The sequence below is a fragment of the Sus scrofa genome, chromosome 10, assembly GCF_054392235.1.
Source record: "Sus scrofa isolate SSC_HxYL_T2T_F1_AM1 chromosome 10, Sscrofa_HxYL_maternal_Yorkshire_Landrace_v2.0, whole genome shotgun sequence".
Lineage (NCBI taxonomy): Eukaryota > Metazoa > Chordata > Mammalia > Artiodactyla > Suidae > Sus > Sus scrofa.
Genome location: NC_139392.1, coordinates 74,394,791 through 74,421,514, shown reverse-complemented (window position 1 = coordinate 74,421,514; position 26,724 = coordinate 74,394,791). Strand labels below are relative to the sequence as shown.

General features: G+C 42.8%; 1 protein-coding gene across 17 annotated transcripts in view; it reads right to left on the bottom strand.

Moving 5' to 3' along the window:
* Positions 1-26,724, bottom strand: part of FRMD4A (FERM domain containing 4A) — a 665,655-nt gene that overhangs the window by 308,511 nt on the left and 330,420 nt on the right. For 3 of the 17 annotated variants that reach the window (XM_021064214.2, XM_021064213.2, XM_021064224.2), the window contains exon 1: positions 14,842-15,044. The exons of the other annotated variants lie outside the window; for them this stretch is intronic. In XM_021064214.2, coding sequence (XP_020919873.1) covers positions 14,842-15,018 — 177 coding nt within the window. In that variant the 5' untranslated portion in view covers positions 15,019-15,044. Of the gene's footprint in view, positions 1-14,841; positions 15,045-26,724 lie in introns of those variants that run through there. 17 annotated transcript variants of the gene reach the window in all.

Here is a 26,724-nt window from a genome sequence, read left to right as displayed (position 1 = left end):
ATACATGTAAGTCAAATCATTATGCTGCACGTCTTAAACTTACACAGGGCTATATGCCAGTTATACTTTAAGAAAACTGGACCAAAAAAATGACTAGCTGAAAAAAAAAGAAAGTAATCGTGGATGTTTGGCTCTGTATTCTTCCCAGTGGCACTGAAAACTGTGAATTGATTTAGCAGTGAGTTTTAAGATTCAAATGAATTGACATGCATTCCAGAGCAGCATTAAGGATTTGGAGAACAGTACAAAGTTGGAAGAGAAAAACAAAACAAATGGACTCCTTCTGAGGTTTGGCCCTCAGCAAGTGCCTGGGAGGGCCAGAAAGCAGAAGATTTTGAGCATTTTGGAAAACTGAGATTTACACTGGGTTCCACATTCAGTTTTGACCCTCCCTCCAGCCCCCACCCTGGGTACTTCCTCAGTTCCCGAGAACTGAGTGTCAGCTTGTTGAGAACATTCTTGCTCAACAACTGGCTTAGAAAGTCAGGGAGTCAGCAGGCCCCGAACCAGAGGGTCACCCAAACAGTTGGTTCATAACATAATCAGTGCTCTGTAGTCGGGTGGCTCTGCCTCCGTACAGATGGGTGTGTGAAGGCAAGTCTGCCTTTTATTTTTTTTTTTTGCTTTTTAGGGCTGCACCCATGGCATATGGAGGTTCCCAGGCTAGGGGTCTAATGGGAGCTACAGTTGCCGTCCACAGCCACAGCAATGCCACATCTGCAGCCTACACCACAGCTCACAGCAACACCAGATCCTTAACCAATTGAGCAAGGCCAAGGATTGAACACACAGCCTCTTGGTTCCTAGTCAGATTCATTTCCGCTCTGCCATGACAGGAACTTCAAGGCAAGTCTGTTTTGAAGCCAAAAGATGAAACAGGCAGGGACCTTTGAGAGGCTATCCTGCCCGACTGTTTATATTTATACTTTTTATACTTGTTCTTTTATTTTTATTTTATTTTATTTTATTTTATTTTATTTTATTTTATTTTATTTTATTTTATTTTGCTTTTTAGGGCTGTACCCAAGGCATATGGAAGTTCTCAGGTTAGGGGTTGAAGGAGAACTGCAGCCACCCGCCTACACCACAGCCACAGCAATGTGGGATCTGAGCCGTGCCTGCAACCTACACCACAGCTCATAACAACACCGGATCCTTAATCCACTGAGCAAGGCCAGGGATCAAGCCCTAGTAGAGTTCGTTACCACTGAGCTACAATGGGAACTCCTTTGTCTATACCTCTTTCGACTTCTCTTTGGTTTGTAATTTATCACAAGTAGAGGCTAAAGATAAAGGAGAGAGTGTCAACCCTCCTTCGCTGGGGAAAGCAGTGTCTCATATTCAGAGTCTGGCTGGGAGTTGGAAATCCGTGGTGTTATTTCTGGCCCCAATACTAATTCATAGGGCTGAGCAAATCACTAGCTTTTATCTGCTTGCAATTCCCCATTCCATTCAGTCCTATTTTTGTCCTTGTATCTCTTGGGTCCCCAAATCTCTCTCCCTCCCTCTGTACTGTTAGCCACTTGGAAGCTTGATCACATAAGGTAATTGAATGCACCCAATGTGTTTTCCCACACACCTTTTCCTGTGTTTGCAATAATTTTTCTATTTGGGAAACTTCCCTTCTCCTATAGCCTAGATAAGTCCTGTCTGTTCTCTGTTTTCCTCCCTGAATCCTGCTCTGATCTCTTCTTCCTCTGAAATCCAACAGGGTTTGTTGCCTGAACTTCTCACTTGGCCTCTATTGGCTACTGCCATGCATTACTAGTTATCCTTTTACTACTTACCTGGCTAACTTACCCAATTGCTTTGAAAGTTGTAGCAAATACCTTATCTTATCCCTTTGTTTTTCTCTCACTATTAGTGCACGGACTGGCGTGGCACTTAGTAAATGTTTGTTGATTGAAGTGTAAAACTGTCATGTTCACAATGGCAATGGCTGCCTTTTATTGCTTCCTATCCACCAGAATGATGCTAAGGGCTTTATGTTAATATCTCACTCACACCAACACAATTTTGAGGTCTTATTTACCCCTATCTTTCAGTGGAGGAAACTGAAGCCCAATTAGAAGACAGTGATCTTATGTGTTGGAACTGAGATTCAGCCCTAGAGCCACAGGACTCTAGAAGTACTGTGGTACTCTGCCCCAATCAAGAAATATGTGATGATTGGCTACAAAAACAATAAAACCAGGCAGGGGCATTTTCATTTACGGTTAACATGGCTGTAGACATGGTGACTATGAAAGCAAAACAGAAGCAATGAGGAGATAATGCAAGCTTTGCAACCAGTGGCTTCTCGTACTGAAATCCCACTCCCCTAGTGTCGTCCCGAGTGCCTCACGTCTCAAACTCTGAACGATGACATCGGACTGACTGGTTTCGAATCCTGGCTCCACAGCTCACCAGCTGTTTGATCCTGGGTGAGTGACTTTCAGCTCCTGGTGACTCAGTTTCTTTGGGTATAAAGTTGGACAATAATGGTACCCCCTCATCTGGTTGCCTTGAGGATTAAATATATGCATACACGTGAAAGGCATAAATAAGGAGCTTTAAATCAATGTGATTGTCAAGGACCTCTAACTTAGACCAAAGTAACAGAATCCAGGTTGAAAGGCAGAAGTTGTGTATTTCTCTTGATTTCAAGGGGTGGAAAAGGGCTCTGTTTTTATCCTTCAGCTCCAAACACAACAAAGAAACTGCGGAGAGGTGGTTCGAAAAGAAGAGAGAGAAAGGCCACCCAATGACTGACACTCAAGGGTTATCTGTATGCCAGTGCCACACTGACCTGAAACTCATCATGCAAATGGCTGTGGGGTCAAGAGTCGCAACAGGAGAGAACTCTGGGTGGCAGACAGTTAATTCTGCACTATGTCAATAAGTGTTTTCTAGAATTGCCAAATATCTGGCCTCTGTTTCTTATAAACTGTGTGACCTTAGGCTGGGTGACTTAACCACCATTTTCCTACCTATAAAATGGGGGTAATCATAGCACTACCTTATAGGATCATGGGGAAAGTTAATGTATATTAAAGCACTTGGAACAGAACTAAACAAACACCTTTAATTTATTTTGCGTTCAGAGTTAATAACTTGTCTAGACAAGTAGTTTCCTTGGGTGGCTGCGATGTAGCCTTGACAGAAGAGAAGGGCTTAATGAACTCTTGACTATGTTAATAAGATTCTCCAGCCCTCCAAGTATTTTATTATAAAAAGTGGCTTTAAAAAATGGGAGTTTTATTAGACAGCATGCGCTGGAAATCTCACAATCCCTTCCCAGGAACCTCCTCCCTCAGTGGCGGTCAGATAAAATCTATGTGCATTCTTCAAAGCTGTGCCTTTTTTTTTTAAAGATTTGATCTTAATATCCTGCAGAGACCTTTTAGAGGAAGGCCAGGTTGTGACTCAATGGCTGAGCCAATTTTTTTCCAAGGGTTTACCCAAGGCTTCCTGGGCACGGGAGGAAACTAAATATAACTGCAGTTGTTAAAGGAGGTCACCCCCAGCTCCTCAGTGGCCTTGGTGCCTGCCTCCAAGCACAGTGAGAGCTGGCACTCGCTGTCCATCTGCTGCCATGCCTGGACCAGAGCCCTCCAACCAAAGAGGTGTCAGCAGCAATTTTCCCCCGCCAGGGCTGAATAACAATAAGGACCTCCTCTTGCTTGGAAAAAACTGGGGGCTGGGGGTGACCTGAGCTCTGGACTTGGCCAAGAGAGAAAGCAAACGGCAGGTTATTTGGCCCAGACCAGCAGACAGTGTACGGAAGCCACAGTGGCTGCCCCAGAACAGAGAAATCACAAACCAAATGCTCACTCAGGGAGGCACAAACAAAGCTGGTGGGTGTGGGAGATGCAGCCCCCCTGCTTGGATTCAGGATCTGTAGAGAGGAGAGAACAGAGGGCCCTTCGGATTTCTAGGAACTGCCAATCTTGGGACTTTCATTCAGCAGTGGGTCCCCAGAGGCCACCACTGCCTAAGACCCCAAAAAAATTGCCTACTTAGAATTTTGGGTCACAGCTTGTTTATCTCCCGACACATTGTCTGCTGAAAGACTTCCTTCAATTTCCCTTGGAAACTTAAATTCATGGGGGCTCATGAAGAATAATCCCATACAAATTTTGGACATTGAGGATTTTTCTCTTCTTTTATAAATTAAAGAATATTGTGTCATATCCCCATTCATTTCTCAGATGAGATGATACAAAAGGCCCAAGTACCTTGAAATTTGCTTTTATTTTGTGGCAAATAAATAAATTAATAATAATGGCTTAACATCAATTGAGCATATATTATTTACCTGGTTCTAAGTATCTTATATATGCCTCATTCAATCCTCAAGATAACAGTAGGTGGTAGAGTTATTTCTGTTTTTTGGATGAGAAGATTTGCCCTGGGAATTTGGGGTTTTATGCCTAACTCACTGACTCAGGGCACATGACCTACATCCTCTGTGATAAGTGGGCCAGGCTGCCCATGCATCTGCTCTTCCCAGAATTCCTAGCAGTTGGGGGTGGCCATGTGACCACCTTCTAGCCAATGGGATGTGAGGATAAGCGAAGAGCTCTACTTCTAGGTCTGACCCATAAAAACCTCTTAGAGATGCTTCCCTTTCATGTCTTTTTAAACAAATGTAGATAATAGGCCACTGAGACCCTAGAGAAGGTAAGAGCCACAAGATGACCCTGAATGATCCTGGAGACAGCCACCTACCAACCAGAACATGTTTCTATGAATGAGAACGAAGTTTCTGTTAAGTCACTGAAATTTCCAAAGCATCTAGTGCAGAAGCCCAAGTGACTTTGATTTATGTACCCTATGAGAAAAATGAATTGGCTGTCCACAGTTAAAACATCATTGTTTGTGGACCCTTTGGGCAGCACTGCCACCTAGTTCCACACTGTGCGTTTTTTCTCAAAAGGCAGGGTGTGTGACCACGATGAGGAAATTCTCCTCCCACTTGGAAGATGGTAAAGAGACCTCAGGCCCTGTTTCTGTTTTCCAAAGGGAGTGAGTATGACATGAAAATAATGAGACTGCACAATCATCATTTATCAGGAACCCATCTGGTGTGGGGATGAGCTCATACCCTTGAGAATGAAGAAAATTTCCAGCTGAGGCTGGACAGTGAGGCTTCCAAAAGAGGCCAGCTAGCTTTCAGAAAGTCTAGCGCGGGGGTAGGACAATGCTCAGTGAAGAGCACCCAGCGGTCAAGAAGTATGGTCACCAGGATCATGAATGATATAAAACTCATCACGCTTATTACACAAGGTCACATGATTGTGAGCCTAACGAAGTCAGTCTAACTGTCTTCCTTTTGGCTGTAGCTGCTTTGGGTGGTACACAGTGCTATTTCCGCCCATCCCCTTCACCTAGTCAACACCCACTTGCCTTCAAGATCTCTGTTCAGGAAGCCTTTCTCATGCCTAGAACAAGTTCCTCTGTTAAACCCACTTTGGTCACTTGTACGTTGTCCTCCAAGCACTGGCCTCCAATTTTAATTTCCTGTAAGTTTGCATAATTATCATATTCGTGCTGTTGAGCAAATGAATGACTGTCAGAACTCCACCTCTGGGATATAATTTCTGTAAGAATGTCGACTCATGTTTGGTTTTGTTCACCATCCTATCTCCAGAACTCAGCATGGTATCTGGCATATGGCAGTCATTCTTTAATGATGAGATGAAAGAACAAAGTGAATGAATGAATCTTCGTCTAGTAGGGAAGCTGAGTAGAAATATGCGATACCCAGATTCGCTGGAAAAGCTATGAAATCCAATTTGGAATATTTGATTTCTGCAGCCACTGCTCCCCATCTTTCTCCAAATGACTCCGTAGAAAGAGACTCTTTCAAATCAGATGGCCCTAAAATAAGAGCTGATCATCACCCCCAAACAAATGTTGATAATATAGGGGCTGAGATCCTTCCACACATGAGGCTGGCCACTAACTTCTCTGAGCCTTGAAGTGGTACCTTCATTTATAACTCCTCCCAGTGGTGTTGAGAATCAAAAATAAGAGAATGCATTTGACAGTACTCTGTAAACTACAAAAAGATAGGCAGGTATGTTTTTCTTGAAGTTAGAATGCTAAACGTTGTCTCTCGATGGGATTTTGAAAAGACACTACTGTGTGAAGAATAGGGCATTCTGGGGATCATTTAATGAAATGACAAGACTTGTCATTTCATTAAATGATCATTATTTCAAGGCAAATGGCAGAGAAATTAGATCCCCTACGATCTCCATCAGCCCCACCCCCAGCAACCCCGAACAAACACATAATTTTACTAAAAAAACTGGCTCCTCTCCTTCCTGTGGGATTCCTATCTCCAAGCCCCACCCAGGTAGAAATTTAGACGTCCTCACTATTCAAAGGTGGTCTGATGTTGGTTAAAAGCAAAATTTCTGAGTTGATTTCCATAACGCTTTAAAAGTCGATTAGCATATGTTGGGAAGGACTGGCCCAAAGTGAGAGGTGCTTGATGTAATAACTGGAAGCTAAATTTAAACCTTGCAAGTATTATCTTCTCACTAGAACCAAGGAAGGTGCTTTCAGGAAGGATGAAAATGTATCCCAAGTCAGACCCCCAAATAGTTTCTGAACAAAGCAAAAACCAAGATCCTATGGTGTTTGATAATACATCACTAGAAAATTCAAGGAGAGTTTTGCTTCTGGTCCTATTGCAAAGATATGTTTCCTTGTCAACGGGAGAAGTCACTGCTGCAAAGACAGAGTTTGTAATATTCAAGCACATGGGCAGAAATGCGAACACATCACCTTTTACCAGCAAGCACCAAAAGCCATGATGAGTGGCAGAAACGGTTAAAGCAAACAAAGGCATAGACCTGACAAAAGGTACCAAGAAACAGAATAAATTCGCTAATCATTCTTGGTGCAAGCCTGTTTTTTTTTTTTTTCCTTTAACCATAACACATGTTATAGATCATCTGAGAAAAGTCTGAGCCCCATACCATATGTAAGTACTAAATAATACAAAAAGAACAGCCCTTTGAAAACATACTTTGCCGTAACAAAATGATGAAAGAGGAACAGCAAAAATAGCAAATTGAGCATCAAAGCCTAACTTTGCACATGTGGTAACGTTTTTTTGGAATTGTGGCATTATCCATCAGTCCCAGACTGGTTGTATTAGTTGTTTCAGGAGGTATAAATGAATCACTGAAAACCAAACCCCCCTTAGAGGAATTGGTCATCATTAGGAGAATTTATCACCAACATCATTATAACTAATCATACAGGCAGCTAATAAAGTTGCAGTTTCCAAATCATTCATATTTCTAGAACCTCTCCGTTTCAGAAGCACAACTCCTACTAAGAAGTAACGTTCAAAGTATTCTCTGTGACTATAAACCCCATCCCAGGTGATAAAGCAATCTCGTCTGTTGGCTCACCTATTGTCTGTCTGTCTGTTTGTTTTGCTTTTTCTGGCAGTGTTTGTGGGAAATGCAGCTCAGACAGGTCAATGCAGACCTGACTCGGTGGGCTGCAGAAAAGCAGGATCGGAGCATTGGCTCATATCTGTTCTTTATAAGCAAAAAAAGGACTACCCCCAAATTTCTGACACGTGGATATCACTCTAGCCACTGGTCTGTACTTTCAGAAGAAACCATGCCAAGTGAACCAAGGATGATTTTTAAAACCAGGTTAAATAAAATCACACTTCTTAGAGGAAGGGAGGAATGTACTCTGGGATATTTTCCCACTCCTAGTTTCTCCCCTACAACATATATCCTAAAATCAGGAAGGGCAGGTAAGTCTCCTCTTTGTGTTTTGTTCAGCAGGCTTCAGAAAATAAAAAACAGAAACAAAGTTGACAACACTCATGAAGGGTGCTCTTTCTACAAATAGACCAAAAAAAAAAAAAATCAAAAAACTGTATGACATCCAAATGAAAAAAAAGATAATTTAAAACAGGTTCACATATGCCATACATATGTGTTCTCCATCCTTGGGGCCAGGAGCCATTTATGGCACAGCAATAATTCATGGGTCTTATTTATATTATTTTTCCTGTAGTTCATACTGTACAACCAGGGGTGATAAGGGGTGGGGGGGGGGCGGGTCCAAAGTTGGATTCATCATAGAGCTCATGAAGATTGAAGGTTGGGGCCTTGGCACTTTTTAGGGTCTCTTCCAGGGCTCTGAGATGATTCCTACTGATATGAGTGCCTAGTCATATTTGCACAAGAGAGCTATGTTATTTGCCAACAGCTATAACTATTGTCTTTTTCTGTGCTGCCCTTCCCTCTCTTAAGCTTCCTTTCTTGATCAGAGAGAACTGCCATGGCCATGAGGATTTTTTTGGAATTTAGCTCAGGGAAAGTTGAGTTGGGATGCATGTAGTTTGTGTTTAGAGGGATATATGTATGAAGTTCACAGTCATTTCCATCTATTGATGAGAAAATTGAAATGGACCATACCATTGAAGGGATGGTTTCCAGCCATACTCCTCACCCCTAAGTGTTGACTTACCCTGTCTTGTCCATGAAAGTACAGGGCCTGGGGTCTTCTCCAGATATTACTACATCTTATAGCTCCTGGCCCCAAAGATGGAAGTATGTGGCCTCCACTTAGGAGAAAGCAGGTTTAATGCTGGGAGAGCTAAGCTGTGGAGATATCTTCCAATCATCAGATCGGTAAAATTATAATAAGTAGAGAGGTTAGAGAGGTTTGTTTTTTTTTTTCCCATTTTTTAACATTTTGTTGAAGTAGAGGTAATTTACAGTGTTGTGATAATTTCTACTGTAAAACAAAGTGATTCAGTTATACATGGATACACGTCCATTCTCTTTCAGATTCTTTCCCCACATAGATTATTACAGAATATTGGGTAGAGTTCCCAGTGCTCTACAGCAGATCCTCATTGGCCAGCCGTTCCATATACTTCAGTGTGCATATGCCAATTTGGTTCTTATAACCCCCAGTCAAAAGTGAAACTGTGTCCTCTGTCAGGAATATGTATAATATAAAACATAGACAATTTAACAAGCACCATATAATTTTTTCTTTATCAAAGAGAACAGAACATAATTGAATTTTTCCAGAATTCCTTTGTGTAGAGACCTCCTTTTACTATTAGTTTTACTATAAACAGAAAATATATTCTATAATATACTATCCACAGCAGAAACTCGAGAGAAGGCTTTCCAAATCTTATAACAACTCTAAAAAAGTGCCCAGTATTTCCAATGACAGGTTGTGAATCTGAAAGAGACCTTTCTAAACATTACTCTGAAAGGGCAGATTTTGATCAGCCATGCTAAAAGAAAGAACAACTTCTTCTTTTCTCTGTCTCTGTAGAGACTATTATGAAGTCATTGCCCCATGAAGAAGAGGCAAAAGAGTTGGCAGCCAAAGCATATAGGAAAAAAATGTATAATGGCGATGTGTTAGACGGTTAGGTAATCAATTGGTTACTTTTTTGAATTTCATGATGCTTACAGTATTTGTCGGCTTTCTTACATTTGTTAACACATTGTGATTTTCCTTTCACATCTGTAATTATATTTTGTATAATTTTTCGTTTATTTCATCCCAATCCCCAACTGTGTAAGATTTAGGCTCCGATATTGATCCTTGTGAGAAAGAAGTCCTGAGTAAGAGACACGTCAGGAAGACAAAAGTCCCTGCAGAGAAGAAATGTGTTGTCTGCTAGAGCCATTGATTTGGGAGCACTATGGGGATCTGGAAAGTTTCTCTCCAGAGCCACAGTGGAGTCCTGCTCTAGAGGTCATTGCAGCAATGAGGGTCAAATCATACTCTTTTCACAGTTTCGACCATCGGCGATCCCCTTCCTTCTTATAATAATAAAGCATGCTAACACTTACTGAGGGCTTCTTATGTACCAAGCACTGAGCTTCATTTGAACTGAGTTAATCCTCATGATAAGCTTGTCAAGCCATTACTTGTGACCCTCACTTTTTTGGTGCCACATAATGTCTTTTGTTCTCAATTAGTGCTTCCAACTAATCTCAACAAATCCTATGTTAAGAATATGCATTGCTGGGTCCTACCCTTGAATGCTCTACATCATTAAGTCTCAGATAAAGCTCACAGAAAAAAAATATATATATACTTTAAAGTGGCCCCTGCAGTGACTCAGATGTGGCTTATCAGGGTTTTTGTAAGCATTTGCTTACTATCTGATAGTGGAAGGTGCCTTCTTCAGCTCAGAGGCTCTCCAGCTGAACTGCATAATGGAATTACCCAGAAAGCTATAAAAACATATATTCATAGGCCCCAGATCAATTAAATCAGAATCCCTAGGTGTCAGACCTGGGCATGGGTGGCTTTAAAAGCTCTCCAGTTGAATCGAAAGTCCAGCCAAGGGTTGATAGCCATCACTTTAGCCAACAGAGAGACTGTAAACCATGAAAACATTGATATGAAATAATAAAATATACTATATATATTTTTTTTTTGTCTTTTTTGTCTTTTTTTTTTTTTTTTTTTTGTTGTTGTTGTTATTGTTGTTGTTGCTATTTCTTGGGCCGCTCCTGCGGCATATGGAGGTTCCCAGGCTAGGGGTTGAATCAGAGCTGTAGCCACCCGCCTACGCCAGAGCCACAGCAACGCGGGATCCGAGCCCCGTCTGCAACCTACACCACAGCTCACGGCAACGCCGGATCGTTAACCCACTGAGCAAGGGCAGGGACCGAACCCGCAACCTCATGGTTCCTAGTCGGATTCGTTAACCACTGCGCCACGACAGGAACTCCAAATATACTATATATATTTTATATACAACATATATGTGGATCTATGTCCCCCATTTCTGACACAGAATTCCTCGAACTCTTGTAATCTTTTCTAACTGATAAGAGCACAAGGAGCACCCTTTGTTCTAATATTTGGTCTTCGACCCTGGTTCCTGACCCAGACCTCCCAAATCCCTTAGAATTTCCCAGGTTAGTGGAATGTCTTTTGTCCTGATGAGGTGACTCTGTTGGCTCCTGGGTGGTTTCAGAATGGGGACTGGTTGCCAGAAAGGTCAAGCTATGATTAGAAGCTTGGAACTTTTAGCCCCACCCCAATGTCCATAGCAGCATTTATTACAATTGCCAAAATATGGAAGCAACTTAAGGGTACATCACCAGATCAATGGATAAAGTAGGTATGGTACATATATACAATGAAATTCTACTTGGCCATAAAAAAGAACAAAATTTTGCCATTTGTGGCAACATGGATGGATTTGGAGGGCATTATGCCAAGTGAAATAAGTCAAACAGAAAGAAAATCCTGTATGATAGCGCTTATACGTGGAATCTAAAAAATTAAACACTAGTGAATATAATAAAAAAGCAGATTCACAGATAGAGAGGACAAACTAGTCGTTACCAGTGGGGAGGGGGAATACAAAGGTAGGAGAATAAGAGGTACAATTATTAGGTACTAAATAAGCTACAGGAATATATTGTACAACACAGGGGATATAACCAATATTTTATAATAACTATAAATGGAATATGATCTTTAAAAATCATGAATTACTATATTGTACACCTGTGACATATAAAATTGTACGGCAACTGTATTTCAATTAAAAAAAAGATATGGAAGTAACCTAAGTGCTCATCAAAAGATGAATGGATAAAGAAGACAGATATATATATAAGATATGTATATAATATATATATACATATATAAAATGGAATATTATTCAGCCATAAGAAGAATGAAATTCTGCCATTTGCAACAATGTACATAGACTTAGAGGGTATTATGCTTAGTGAAATAAATCAGAAAAAGGAAAATACTGTACAATTTCACTTGTATACAGAATCTAAAAAACAAATTAATACAACATAACAGAAACAGATTCACAGATAAAGAGGACTAGTAGTTACCAGTGAAGAGAGAGAGGGGCAGGGGCAAGAAAGGGGTAGGAGATTGAGCTACAAACTACCATGTATAAAACAGACCAGCAACAAGACTATATTGTATAGCACAGGGAAATACAGCCATTATTTTTCAATAACTTTAAATGGAGTATAATTCATAATAACATGGAATCACTAGGTTGTACACCTGAAACTAATATAATATTGTAAATCACCTCTACCTCAATCAAAACAACATTTCCCATTTGTATATACTTTAATATTTGCAGCACACTTTCACAAATATGCCCTTTTTAGCCCTTTATACTGAAGTTATATATGAAGTTATACTCTATAATGGAGAAAGCAAAGGCTATGAAAGAATAAAAGACTTTCTGAAATCTTCTCTGAGCAAAATTACTCTCCATCTTTCTCTTGAAAATTCGACTCAATTTCTTGACTCTTCCCCAGGAGGCTGTGAGCTTCTGAGGTTGGTTAGGTATGTTGTTTTATTTGTTCCTTTAAACCAATCCTGCTTGCCAGTGCGGGTGGGCCTGGGAACAGGTAAACCTGTCCAGGAGATGGTAAGTCTTGTGGGGGACCCCTTTAGTCTACCCTGGTCCAGCACAGCTGCTTTTTGATTCTGTCTTCCCTTCCTTCTCCAAGCCCATTGGCCCAGCTCTGGAGACAGCTAACTGGTCAACCTAGCCTTCTAAGTCAGTGAACTAATTTAGACCTGCCATCCTGGCTCTCCCCTCCACAAATGCTTTCCAGACCCACCTATGGGAATTACTTGCTGGCTGCAGATGGGCTGGGAGGGTCATACGCATCTGGCCTTTGGGCTGACCAGCCTGGCTTGGCCAGAGACAAACCATGGACAAGCCTGAGGTGTGATTAGCCTTTGAGTCCCAACTGCCTATGAAAAGCCACGCACACAAATGCTATTCATTAAGTGTCTGATGACTCAAGTTGAGGTTGAAACAGGTATAAATTTTTTTCCAGGTCTAGTGGCCAATAATTCAATGTTTTTTCCAAGACACATACAACACCCAGGGAAGTGCTAAAATAGCCCCCTGAGATGAGGCTAGCCCACCCTACTCACTCGATTTAGAATCTTGGTTTTTATACAACTCGATGAAACATGAGAGAGGACAAATAGGAGATCAAAAGAAAGTGGAAGACAAAGATAAGAAGCTAGGACCCCCATATTCATTCATAATCAGCAACAAATAAGACACTTATCTTGACTAAGGAATTACCCCCAAACACCAAGCTATTTTGAGATTTGATTCTAAAAAAAACCAAGGTTTCCGAAAAATCCAATCCCATCAGGCACTGCTTAAATCTCCCATTTGGGAAATTTTTTTTCCAGAAGTCTTTCACATTCACAATTTGTCACTGGAAACATCGTGTGGACTTTTTGTTGTTAAATTTGGGAAGATTTATCTCAAGTCTCTTGCTTTTTTTTTTTTTTTTTTTTTTGCTTTTTAGGGCCCATATCTGCAGCATAGGGAAGTTCCTAGGCTAGAGGTCAAATCAGAGCTACAGTTGCCATCTACACCACAGCCACAGCAGATGTGGGATCTGAGCCACATCTGCAACTTAGACCAAAGCTCGTGCAACAATGGATCCTAAACCCACTGAGCAAGGCCAGGGATCGAACCCACATCCTCATGGATATTAGTTGGGTTCATTACCACTGAGCCACAGCAGGAACTCAAGTCTTTATATGTGATCTATTACAGACATATTTGCCATTTATAGTAAGATGATAGGTATGTGTCCTTCAAAAACAAGAATTCTGGGAAAAAAATCCTCTCATTTTTAGAAACCACTTGAACAGTCTCCACCCTGTCTGTCCTCGGGCAGATGGAAGAGCAGGAATGGGGATCCAGGGAGGGCTGTACCTTCCTGTAAAGTCAACCTAGGCTCCTGGGCACGTTTTCCAAGGAGCTGTCCCTTCCATGGAAGTCTGGACATTCCACGGGGAGGACTGGGGGAAGGGCGGCTACATGGTCCTGTGTTGTTTAGCCACCACGGTTCATTAAGGGATTATACGCCGCCAAATTACACCTAAGAATGCATAGGCAGCTGTGCCTGCTTGCTTCTATGTAGGGCGGGGGGTCTGCTAACAAAGAGGAAGGGCCCAAACCATTCAAGTTGACTTAGTGAAATAAACAGCCTTACAAGAAAATATCAGCTGAAGAGGAGCTAGCGATGCCTTCCTTCAAGAACCAGGGCAGAGGCCCTACTCCCCATCTCTAATTTGCCTTCACGCTCCTCTGTCTTTCTGGCTCGTTCCTCTCAGGCTGGGCTGGGCTGTCAGGATTGAAACCCCATGGCTGGCATGGATCTGGCTTAATGCCTCCAGTCCCGAGGGATGGATGGGAAAGCAGACCCTCTTGCCTCTCCCTTTTGAAGGCCTCTGCATCCCCAAGCCAGTGGACTCAGAAGGGCTGCCCTCCTGCAGAAAATCCTTCCTCTTTCTCGTGTTGGAGAAGAGGCCGTGTGGAAGGATGTGGACTTGAAATTGGCTGCTCCTGTTCCGCACAGCCAACGTCCCCTGTCAGCTTGTCACCACACACACACACACACACACTAAGAAAACAGCATCTCTTGTGAAAGGAGCATGACCTTGTGGAAAGGGCATCCTTATCTTTGCACCCAGAAAAACCTGGGTATACATCGCAGGGCTCTGCCATGGACCAGCTGGGTACCTCTGAACAACTTCCGTCCTTCCCTGAGTTTCAATAACCTCATCTCCAAACAGTGCCATAAATACCTACTTTATCAGCTTGTCTGGAAAACTGAATTAGATCCTGCCTACCACCCGCCTCTCCCAGTGCCAGGCACCTACAACATGATGCCAGCTGAAGGGGAACCACTCCCCTGACTCACTACACATAATCCCCAAGTGTTGAGACTGAACGCCCTTGTCCCACCATACCCCAGGGGTTTCTCATGCTGCAAAGAAACAGAAGAGGAGCTCCGGTCCCACCTGGTACACAGCCCTGGAGATGCACCATGGTTTCGGCATCAGCGGCAGGACCTGCACGTTTCCTCCTTGGCAAGTCTTCAGCACCCAGCGGCGGCGGCGGCGGCGGCGAGTCAGGCACCACACCAGCCGGTCCCAGCCACTCAGCAGGACCTCGGAGCCCTGCGGCCCCGCAGCCATGCCAGCCCAGGCCCCGCCTCCCCTCTGGTCCCAGGCCCCCCACGCAGGGCTGTGTTCTTTCCCTAAGTTCAAATGTCACCAAGATGCAATCAGGCCAGGAAAAATGCAATCAAAATAGCCCTGCTTCCCCTTGCGCCTCTCAGCCCCTACCTTCCCTCACCACCCCCCGCACTAATCTCCAGGGACCGTTTTCCCTAGAGGACGAGGATAGGGAAATGGCTCCTAAATTTAAATGTTTTCTCCCTGCCTCTGGGAACTCCTCTGGGACAAGGTAAAAATAAGCCTCCCCTCACCCCCCACCCCCCACCCATAGATAACGGCACTGGGCGGAAACCACATTGACTTTGGGGGCAGGACAAACAGAATTGGAAGAAGAATGTGAACCCAGAGTCATCACCATGTCCCCGTGGTTGCGGGATTCCGCCCAGGGTGAGAAGCAAAGGGGATGGATTTTCAGCCACCCAGCCAACATTCCCAAGGCGTTCCATCTAGTCTCTTAACTCTTTAAAACTTCGAGAAGCAAAGTTTTGGCATGGCAGTTTTATATCAATGCTGGAGAAACTGTTCTTTTCTTTGGGCAATGAAAAAACCCAGGCATTGGAGTTCCCGCTGTGGTGGAACAGGATTGGCGGCGTCTCTGCAGAACCAGGTCTCAGGTTTGATCCCCAGCCAGGCACAGTGAATGGGTTAAAGGGTCCGAGGTTGCTGCAGATATGGCAGAGGTCGATACTGCGGCTCCGATCAGATTCCTGGCCTGGGAACTCCACGTGCTACAGCCGCCGCCACCCACCCCCCCGAAAAAAACCCAGGCATTTACTTTGGAATTTCCCAACTTTAGGTTAGGAAGAAGATGGCAGTAAGAAAACTTATCTGTTAGATGCAATAACCATATCTGCGATTTTGGACAGAAGTGGCTAGAGGAAGTAAAGGTAGCCTCTCTCCTTTTTCCCCAGGATGGGTCATTTTCTGTACATGCTCTTGTGACTTTATCACATATTAGATAACCCCTGTGGTGACCTTAACCCAAGGAAGGGCATCCTGTTAAATAGGGTACAGCTATTTACTTAAAGTATCGGTGATTTACAATGTTAATTTCTCTCGTACAGCAAAGTGATTCAGTGACATATAATATGTATAAAAATATACACTCCTTTAAAAAATATTATTTTCCATTTTGGTTTATCAGAGGACCCTGAATATAGTTTTCTGTGCCAGACAGTAGGAACATGTTGAGTATCCTCTTTCTGTATATTAGCTTTCATCTGCTATCGCCATCCTCCCACTCCCTCCCCCAAGCCCCTTCCCCCTCACAACTACAAGTTTGTTTTCTATGGCTGTGAGGCTGTTTCTGTTTCATAGATAAGTTCTTTTGTCTCATTTTTTTAAAGTTTTTAATTTAATTTAATTTAATTTAATTTCGATTTTGCTTTTTAGGGCCGAACTCGAGGCATGTGGAGGTTCCCAGGCCTGGGGTCCAATCGGAGCTGCAGCTCCCAGCCTACGCCACAGCTACAGCAACACAGGATCCGAGCCACATCTGTGACCTATACCATAGCTTATGGCAACACCGGATCCTTAACCCACTGAGCGAGGCCAGGGATCAAACAGGCAACCTCATGGTTTCTAGTTGGATTTGTTGCTGCTGTGCCATGATGGGAACTCCTTAGTTTTGTTTTTAATGCCACAACTGTGGCATATGAAAGATCCCAGGCTAGGGTCAAATCAGAGCTGCAGCTTCTGGCCTATGACACAGCCACAGACACGTGGGATCTGAGCTGCGTCTATGATCTACACCACAGCTCATGGCACTGCCGGATCCTTAACCCACCGAGTGAAGCCAGGGATGGAACCTGCAGCCTCACAGACACTATGTCAGGTTCTTAACCCACTGAGCCACAATGGGAACTCTTCTATTTTTTTAGATTTCTCCTGTAAGTGATATCCTACGGTATTTGTTTTTCCCTGGTTTACTTCACTTAATAGGATAATCTTTAGTTCCCTTCACAATACTACAAAGGGCATTCTTTTGTTCTTTTTAACGACTGAGTAGTATTCCATTATGTATACAAGGTATAGCTATTTCAGATGTCAATCAAGCAGATTTTGAATTTGATTAGTTTTAATCACGATTTTGTTTATCATGATGATTTTTGTTATTTTGAACCATGCTTCAGAAGGGCATCTGCATTTTAAGTCAATAAATTATATAGCAAAAGATGAAGTGCCAAAGAGAGAAGGGGAGGGACTAGGTAGGAGAAAATTCAGTCATAACACAACCTGTACAGCTGAGAGACGGGTGAGTTTCATCTTAATACCATTTTGAGTGTATGGTAGTTACCGAGGCATATTTGCCATTTGTACATTCTTTATACTTATTGATTATCTTGTCTCTTCAGCTCAAACCTTTTATATCATCAGGAAAGAACCCACGTAACTCATAAATCACTAACTCCTGGAGTGTGCTGACGTCAGATGTAACTGAGTTTGAATTTGGCCCTACCACTTCCTGTGTGACCTTAGACAAATTAACTTCTCTGACATAGTAGTTCTTTATATGGAAGATGGGAACCAATGCCAACCTCACAGGATTGTGAGGATTAAGTCAGGGCATATATTTAAAGTGAATAACACGGAGTGCCAGGTACCCGAGTTTAATTTCTTGGAACATCTTCCATGATCAGGTAACGCAAGGCTATTATCTTCCATGGATAGTATAAAACTCTTGAGATCACTTCAAAATTTGTGTTTCTCGAAATCATCAATCCCTTTTTTTGCTTTTACTACGGATCCGTGCGTTGATTAACTTAATGAATATGGGAAGACCGTTTTCATTTAAACTCGTCTTTTTGAGCTTTTACCATTTTTCCATGAGTCATGGCCCGAGAGGAAATCTGTGTGATTTCATGCCTGTGTATTATTCCTTTTTTTCCCCATACACTAGTAGTACAAGGTGGGGGAGGTGATAAAGGAATCTTATCTTTCTGCAAAGTTAGCAGCAGAGACAGGGAGAAAGGAAGAAAGGAAAGAGGGGGAAAAAAGGAAGGAAGGAATTGAGGGAGGGAGGAAGAAAGGAAGGAAAGAGAAAAAGAAAAATAGAAAAGTAGAAAAAAGAAAGAAAGGAGGAAAGAAAGAAAGGAAGGAAGTCAAATTAAAAAAAAAATAGTAAGTGGAAAGTGATTGTTCCATTAACATTAGCTAACTGCCTTGGTATTTTCAAGAAAAAACAAAGGCAGGCTATATCATAGATTTTGCCTGTGTCCCCAAGCTCCCACTCTCCTTCCTCTGGGGATTTTGGCTGTGAACCAGGATCTTATCCAGAGCATGTAATTATGCAACAGATAGGGACAGTTTTAAATAATGTGACTAAATAATGTGACTTTTAAAATAAAAAAAAGTTAAATATATATTTAGCTTATGGTCTGGGAATCTTTTAAGTCTAAAGATGCCATAATAAGCTTTTAAAAAAACATGCCTGAATATAAACATATTAATTCCTGAGAACAGCAAGACCTACTGAAACTACCCTGAAGTCTTTACCGCACTTGGGGACAAGGACGTGGAGCCTGCAGCTCGAGCCTGGTAACATCAGAGGATGTTTCTGAGCCCACGGAAGTTCAGGTGACAGGGACAGGTCATGCCTGAGTGCTGGTGGCAGGTGCTGCCCACTTTCTCTGGCCTTGTCTCTTCAATCTTATCTCTGATTCTGCCCTAGACTTTGGGTGACTAATTCTGACTTTCACAGGGCAGCTTCCCTGATGGCATTTGAGAGGCTATGCATGCAAACAGTATTGCTACCATCAGCCATGATGCCCTGTGCTTTTAGAAGGCATGTATAATGCTCAGAGCAGTTGGATGTGGACATGTGTCTCTGTGTATCTGTGTGCTTGTCGGTCTGCATATCTTGTGCGTGTCTGTGTGTGCATCTGTGCAGACGTGTGTCTGTGTGTGTGAGGAAATGAGAGTGGCCTGTCCAGGCCACATGAATACTGTGATGGCACTGGGACCTGACACCAGGGCTTACCAGGTGAAGAAATGACGTAGATTGGTCTTACTGACTCCTAACACCTTTTAGTCACTTGCTTTATCCTTGCCTTGGAGGTAATACAAAAGTGGGGTTTTTGAGGTGTTTTACCACTTAGTCAGCTGATCGCTTAACCTAGACAGTCACCAACTGGTGACCTGCTGGGTGTCTAAAGGGAGAGGCAGGGGGTTCCCTTTGTGGCACAGTGGTAACAAATCCGGCTAGTGTCCATAGGGAGGTGGGTTCCATCCCTGGCTCCGCTCAGCGGGTTAGGGAGCTGGTGTTGCCGTGAGCTGCAGTGTAGTTTGCAGATGCAGCTCCAATCAAAAAAATAAATAAAAATAAAGAGACAGGCACACAGAGAGATCCTGCATCACCCCTCCTTCCGTGAACTTCTGCTAATGTTTGGGATGAAGAGTCTAAGTACCGAGTTGGTTGGCAGGATTGGGTCAGTTGCTGTGTGTTTGCCTACTGTCTGCCCTGGGGTGACATGACAGGTAGAAATGAGTCTTGGTTCCATGGTTCTACGTTTGGGGAGGTAATGGAGGCTGGGACCCCAAATCAGGCGCCGACCCTGGGGGAGGCAGGTGTGGTGACGCCAGGAGCTCCCACCCAGGACAAAGGCAGCAGAGGTGGACAGGGCCTCGTGGTGCACCTGTGGCTGTCCTGGGCCCTGACTGGGCACCCTTCTGCCAGCTATTCCCACCCTCGGTCCAGCTCTCTCCTTCTCCATGCCTTTGGGTTTTCCATTCCTGCTCCCAGACTCTCCTTCATTGTTTTTGTAAAGAGAGAAGAATTTTTTTTTTTTTAAAAAAAGCAATAAATGCCTCTGCCTGACTCCAGGGATGTTTTCAGACATAATTATTGCTTTGAGGAGAACTTGGAAAAATGCTAAGCTGGAAGTAACGTGGAGACTCATTAAGAACAAAATTGGCAAATATGCAAAGGCACAGGAAATGGCACACACACGGAAAAATCTATTTATAGCAACCAAAGAAATATATTCAGAAGTGCAATCTAATTAACCCATTTTAATTACTCCCTGGTTATTTACTGACATCTATTTTAGAAAATGTCAGCCATAAGATTGACGGGAGAACTCCTATGCTCTAGGTCAGCTTAAATTCAGCTACTGGGAGGCACATATAACATTTTTTAAAAGATTCTCCTGGATGAATTATGTTATCTTTACTGATAGAATTTAAGGGTTAAAGGTCATTTCTCCAATAGCAAGACGTAGCCAGTTGAGACCCAAAGCCAGGACATTTCGGCCAGAATTCAGGTCTTACTAAAAGCCACATCTGTTATCTTGGAAGAAGTAAAGAAGATCCACAGGCAGCTGATTGCAAAAGGAGCCTGAGAAGGTGCTGGAAAACAAACGAATCCACAATAGCAAGGGGAAAAGCATGGGGTTGTTCAGAAACATCCGTCAGTCAAATCTTCAGGTTTTGCAGAAAGCAGATTTTTTTTTGGGGGGGGGAGGTTTGTGTACAGTTAACATTTCTCTGTCCATATTTCTCTGGACCTTTCTGGCTCTAAGCTACTAATTCATATTTTCATTCTAGATTTCCCCCAACTTCCAAGACAGGTTCAAACTTAGGGTTAAATTCTTTTGCATGTTTAGTTCTTCCCACCCATTGAATGCCTTTTTTTTTTTTTTTTTTTTTTTTTTTTTTTTTTTTTTTTGTCTTTTTAAGGCTGCACCCTTGGCGTACGGAGGTTCCCAGGGTAGGGGTCGAATCAGAGCCATAGCCACTGATCTACACCATAGCCACAGCAATGCCTGATCTGAGCCACATCTTCAACCTACACCACAGCTCATGGCAATGCCGGATCCTTAACCCACTGAGCAAGACCAGGGATTGAACCTATGTATTCATGGATGCTAGTCAGATTAATTTCTGCTGAGCCATGATGGGAACTGCCACTGAATGCTTATGTTATAAAATCTCCATGTGTAACCCAAATGCCAATCTGGACAGAATGGGAAGCTTTCTTCATTAAGGAAAGGTGGCCTCTCATTCTTTGTTAGTGTTCTTTACAAAAAGAACAGTTTATTGAGAGAGAACTTACATGCTATACACTTCACCCATTTCAACTACACAATTCAGTGGATTTTAGTGTACTCACTGGATTGTTCAACCATCACCACAACCTAATTTTAGAACATTTTCATCAACCCCAAATGAAACCACATATTTATTAGCTGGCACTACTGCTTCTCATTTCTCTCCCTCCATCCCCTAGACTGCCACAAGCCCTGATTCTATAGACTTGCCTGTTCTGGACATTTAATCTAAATGTGATCTTTGTGACACTTTTACTGAGCATCCTGTTTTCAAGGTTCATCATGTTACAGCACACACATCAGCACTTCATTGCTTTTTCCAGCTGAAGAAAATTTCATCGTGTAGAGATAACACATTCAGCCATTGGTGGGCATTTGGGTGGTTTATACTTTGGGGCTATTATGAAGAAGGCTGCTATGGACATTCACGTATTGATTTGTGTTTGGATGTATGTTTTTCATCTCTTTTGGAGAGCAGCCTAGGAGTAGCATTGCTGGATCATAGGTTAATTCCATGTTTAACCTTTTGAAGAACAGCCAGGCTGTCTTCCATAGCTGCTGCACCATTTTTACTTTCCCACCAGCAGTGCATGAACGTTTTAATTTCTCCACATCTTTGCCAATCTTGTTAAGGTCTGTCCTTTTGATTATAGCCATCCTAGTGAGTAAGAGGTGGTAGCAATTCTGCTCTCCTGATTGAATTCTAGCACATAGACTTTGGGTAGGGTGGGGTGAAACAGCCAGCAGGACGATGGCTGGCCTTCTGTCTTTTTTGACTTGGCCCCCAGCATGCAGACAGACTCTGGGGAAACAGAAGCAGAGAGTGCAGAAGGTCCCAGAATTTCCCCTCGCCTCCTTCTCCCTTCTGCTTCTGACACTCCCACGCCCACCATCTTGGACAAAAGTCTAAACACTTTTTGGAAGCTCCCATGCGTCACTTTATAATCCCACTGCCAGCTCTTTGGGAAAAGGATAGTTAGAACTAGCACTGGTATGGTGAAATGAGTGGGCGACAGGCAAAACCCAAACAGTCTATGCAAATCCTGAGGCATTTCAGAACTACTCACGAACACACTGAATCCCATATTTGGGTCTGGAAAATGTCCCAGCACTGACAGAGCGTCATCTGTGCGTCATCCTTCCTCAACCTGGGAACCCAAGAGACCCGCGGATAGAAATGCTAGGGAGTGAGCTGTGATCATTTGGGGGCAGGAGAACAATTTTTTAAAAAATGCTCGCTGTGTACATAAAAATATTTTGAGTCCCTGGGAAAGTAGCAGAGAGGCAGGGACTGCCCTCTGGCTTAAGTGCTTCAGAGCTGCACGCCAAGAGCTATGTTTAGAAATCTCTCCCCCAAGTTCTACAAACGATTATAAAGGGCTCCTAAGGCCATAAAAGTGATGTCATCCTATCAATTACCCGAGTTACGAAAGTCAGTTCTCATATACATGCCAGGTCCCAGTAGAAAGAAAAGCAGAGCCGTTTGGAAAAAAAAAAAAAAAAAAATCAGTCCAGACCTTGAAGAGAAGACCTCACTGCACCACCCCCCACCCCCGAGCCTCTCTTTCTTAATCTCTTGTTATTTGGTTTCCATGGATGATTTTTGAGCAGTTATTTTTGCAGGCCTGTGTTGATGTAATCACAGCCTTCTGTGACAAAATAGCTGCCTTGTTTTGTTTAGGGATTAGAAGCACTTGGAAGGGTAATGGTCCAGGGTCTGTGGGAGGTGAGGCTGTAAAGTTGGGGAGAGGGTCTGTTGGTTGCTTGAGAACCATCTCCCCTTGCTTCTCGCAGAGGGAGATTAAGATGAGTTACTGCTCAGAGGAGAGCTGCTGAGAGAGAACTTTCCCTTCCAGCGGGAACTGGGAAGATGGTAGAAAATGTGTGTCTCGAAGCTGTGAAGAGGTTTGAGGATAACTCAGGGAGGAGGCAGTCAGTGTTTCTCCTTCAGACATAAAAGAAGGCAGGTAGAATTGGTAAGGGGTAAATCAGGAAAAAAAATTACCTTCTTTTTTTTTTCTTTGCACGTGGAAGTTCCCAGACCAGGGATTGACTCCCACACCACAGCAGCTACCTGAGCCCCTGCAGTGACAACGATGGATCCTTAACCCACTGAGCCACACAGGAACTCCGAAAACATTTACTTTTAATCGTAGGTTCCTTTTGACCCTTGCCCAAACTGCAGGCATGGCATTCTTTATAATATTATGCTGCTTATAATAGATTAGAGGGTTTTTTTAAAATGTAGTACTCATTTCTAGTAAAGTCTCCTCTCCAAAATTCTAAAGAATTTAGTGAACCCTATTAAAAAAAAATCCTTAGTGTCTTGAGCTTAATAGAAATGTAATGACAAAGAATGAATGAAAATGTGTATTTTATATAAGAGTGTAGGCTGTGGCTTTTCCTGCTGCTCTTGGGTGGTGTGCCTTTATAAAATCTACCCTGAAGTAGCTTAAGCTCCATAATGGGAGTTTCTGTTATTCTTGCTTTCGTTTCTCAAAAAGCAGGCACACAGGGTCTGCCCTACATCCCCTTAAGTAGTGGAGACATGACACAGGATGACAGTGACAATGCTGGAGGCTTGATGAATGGGGGTGGAATGGCCTTGCTAATGGAGGTGGGGTCAATGCCACTTTTGTAGGTCAGATGCAATTTTGGTGAGATAATGACTTTGGGAAGCCACTCTCTAGCTGTGTTTTCCCCGTGCTTTCTTAGAATGCTTTTCTCAAGGGGAAAGAGAAAGCAGAGAGATAAAGGACATTTGCCATCTGAAGGACCCAGCTGGAGACAATCTCCTGACCACTACATTGTCCACACTGGGGCTTTGTATCCTTAGTATCACCTAGTCCAGAAGTCTGGACTCCAACCAGCCACAGCGCTGCCTGGTTCCAGAGACTGTATTCCAACACATCTATTCACTTCTATCTATCCCATTTTTTCGGAATTAACAAAAGTCCTCTCATGAAACAATATCCATAACAATGACAGAAAACCCCAAAACATATAAAAACAAAAAGCAACCATGAGTTCTCCAGTCGAGTTGGTCAAGGGGATTGAATTAGTTCATGAACTGGATGTTTGTATTGCAAATTCAAAGCAAGCCAAGAAGCAAAATCCCTTGATAGATACAAAATTAGGCCTGTTTTAGGATAAGCTTATTAATGGAGTGAGTTGCCTAGACTACCGCTGAAGAATTTAATACTGCACTTTCTCATTAAGATCTCTTGTGGATAAAAATATTATTTGGAGTATGGCTTTTTTGAAACCATTCAAATTAGCCTGATTATGGGTAGCACGGTCTGTTCTGCACCCCTGGCTGACCAAGGATAGTAGAGGTGGCTTAGGATTTAGCAACAGAGCTTGGAAAACCAAGAACTACATGGGGGGTGGAGAGTCAGGCAAATCATGTTTGGGAAATCAGGACAGTGCTCACAGACATCCAGAGTTTAAAGGTCGAGGTGAATCAATGAGTGCCAAGCAGGCAATCCAAGTATCTGTGAATAATGAATTTAGAGTTCAGGTTAACCAGGTGGCTGGAAACTAGATGGACTGAGAGCAAACAGACCAAAAGATATACGGAAGGGCAAGCCAGGTAATTCACAGCTGGGCATAAGGCTAGAGGGAAAGCATGTCAGGCCAGACCCTGCTCCACCTGCCTGTGCCAGAAGTTTTCACATTCTTCTCGCCAGCGCAGTGGTCAAGTTCTCAGCAGGGCGCAATGACCTGCAGGTGGAAGCAGGTGATCTGGGACCCACCAAAGTACAAGTGTACAGGTGAGGAGGAAGTAAGGCTCCAGCAGGTATTGATATCAGCCGTCTAAAGTTTTCTTTATTTATTACCAAAGGGGAAAGGGGGAGAGGGGTGAATTACAGATTTGGGATTAATAGATACACACTACTATACATAACATAGATAAACAACAAGGACCTACTGTATAGCCCAGGGAACTATATTCAATTTCTTATAATAACCTATAATGGAAAAGAATCTGAAAAAGAATATATATATATATATATATATATATATATATATATGAGTAACTTTGCTGTACACCTGAAACATTGTCAATCACCTACAGTTCAATGTAAAATTCCCTTTATTTAGACCTCTTCTCTGTCTTCTCAACTTCAGACAGAGGCACAGTGGCCCTTATAAGTGAAGCATCTATTTAACCAAAGTCTCACTGTGTCTCTGAATTTGCAAGCGGTCCTTTTCCTCAACTGGAAACTCTAAAATTGGAGAGGCAAGAGGGCCAGGGAAAGAGGTGATGGGAAGAAATTCAACATCTTTTAACGATTCAAGAGAAAAAGATAGAATCACACTCACTCAGGCCACGAAAGCATTTGAAGATCTACAAGGAAAATTAGCTGAGACTTTACGGTTTTATTTGTCATGAAAGACAGAATAAAATGAACGCTTTTCTTTTTTTTCAAAAGAAGTCTCTATGTGGTATAATTTGAGGTAAATTTCCATGAGAGAGGGAGGAAACTGGACTGGGGGATTGGTTATTTTCCCCCTGATGCAGAAACAAAGGTGATGATTTAAGATGTGGCTACGAGGAGACACTTAAAAACAAAATGCCTTCTGTTTGGGTCTCTTAATAAAGCCAGGACCCCGGCCTCATTGTACCACAGCTGGGAGCAGGCTTCTCCTTAATTAAGCACCGGTAACGGGCAGGCTGACATATCCTTCATGAGTTTGACCACAATTAAGCAGCCCGAGGCAGTCTCTCCAGGGAACACCCCACCGCCTCCACCAAAACTCTAAACATGGGTTGGATTTTGAAATGCGAAAAACAGAGCTGCCCATGAGGCAGCGATTTCATGAAACTGACCGTGTCTTCAGAGCCCAAACCAGGATGTGAACCCCTTCCTCATGTCCCTTGGGAAGCATGGAAGACTTTACCTGTTGGGTTTCCACTCTCCAACTCTCTGGGTTTCAGAAACTGATTTTTTTTTCCCTCCAAAAAGTGGTACAATACACACAAGCAGAAAATTTACCACTGTGACCATTTTTAATTGCATAGTTTGATGGTATTAATACATTCACACTGTTGTGCACCTGTCTCTACAATTCATCTTTAGAATGAAAAACTGAAATTCGGTACCCATCGTACACCCTCCTCAGGCCCTGGTAACCACTATTCTACTTTCGGCCGGTAGGAATCTGCCTACTCCAGGCACCTCATGCAAGTGGAATTTCGCAGTATTTGTTCTTTTGTGACCGGGCTTATTTCATTTAGCATCATGTTTTCAAGGTTCATCCATGTTGTAGCCTGTGTTCGAATCTGCTTCCTTTTTAAGACTGAATAATATCCCATCGTATGTGTAGACCACATTTTGTTTCTCCCTTCGTCTGTTGATAGACACTGGGATTTCTTCCACCAAAAGGCAGAGACTACTATTTCTTCAAGTATTCGCTAATACTTCTCTGTGAATAATACTGCTATGACATGGAAACAACCTAAGTGTCCATCAACAGAGGGATGGATTAAGAAGATGTGGTACATATATGCAATGAAGTATTACTCAGCCCTAAAAAGGAATAAACCAATGCCATTTGCAGCAACATGGATGGACCTAGAGATTATCCTACTAAGTGAAGTAAGTCAGACAAA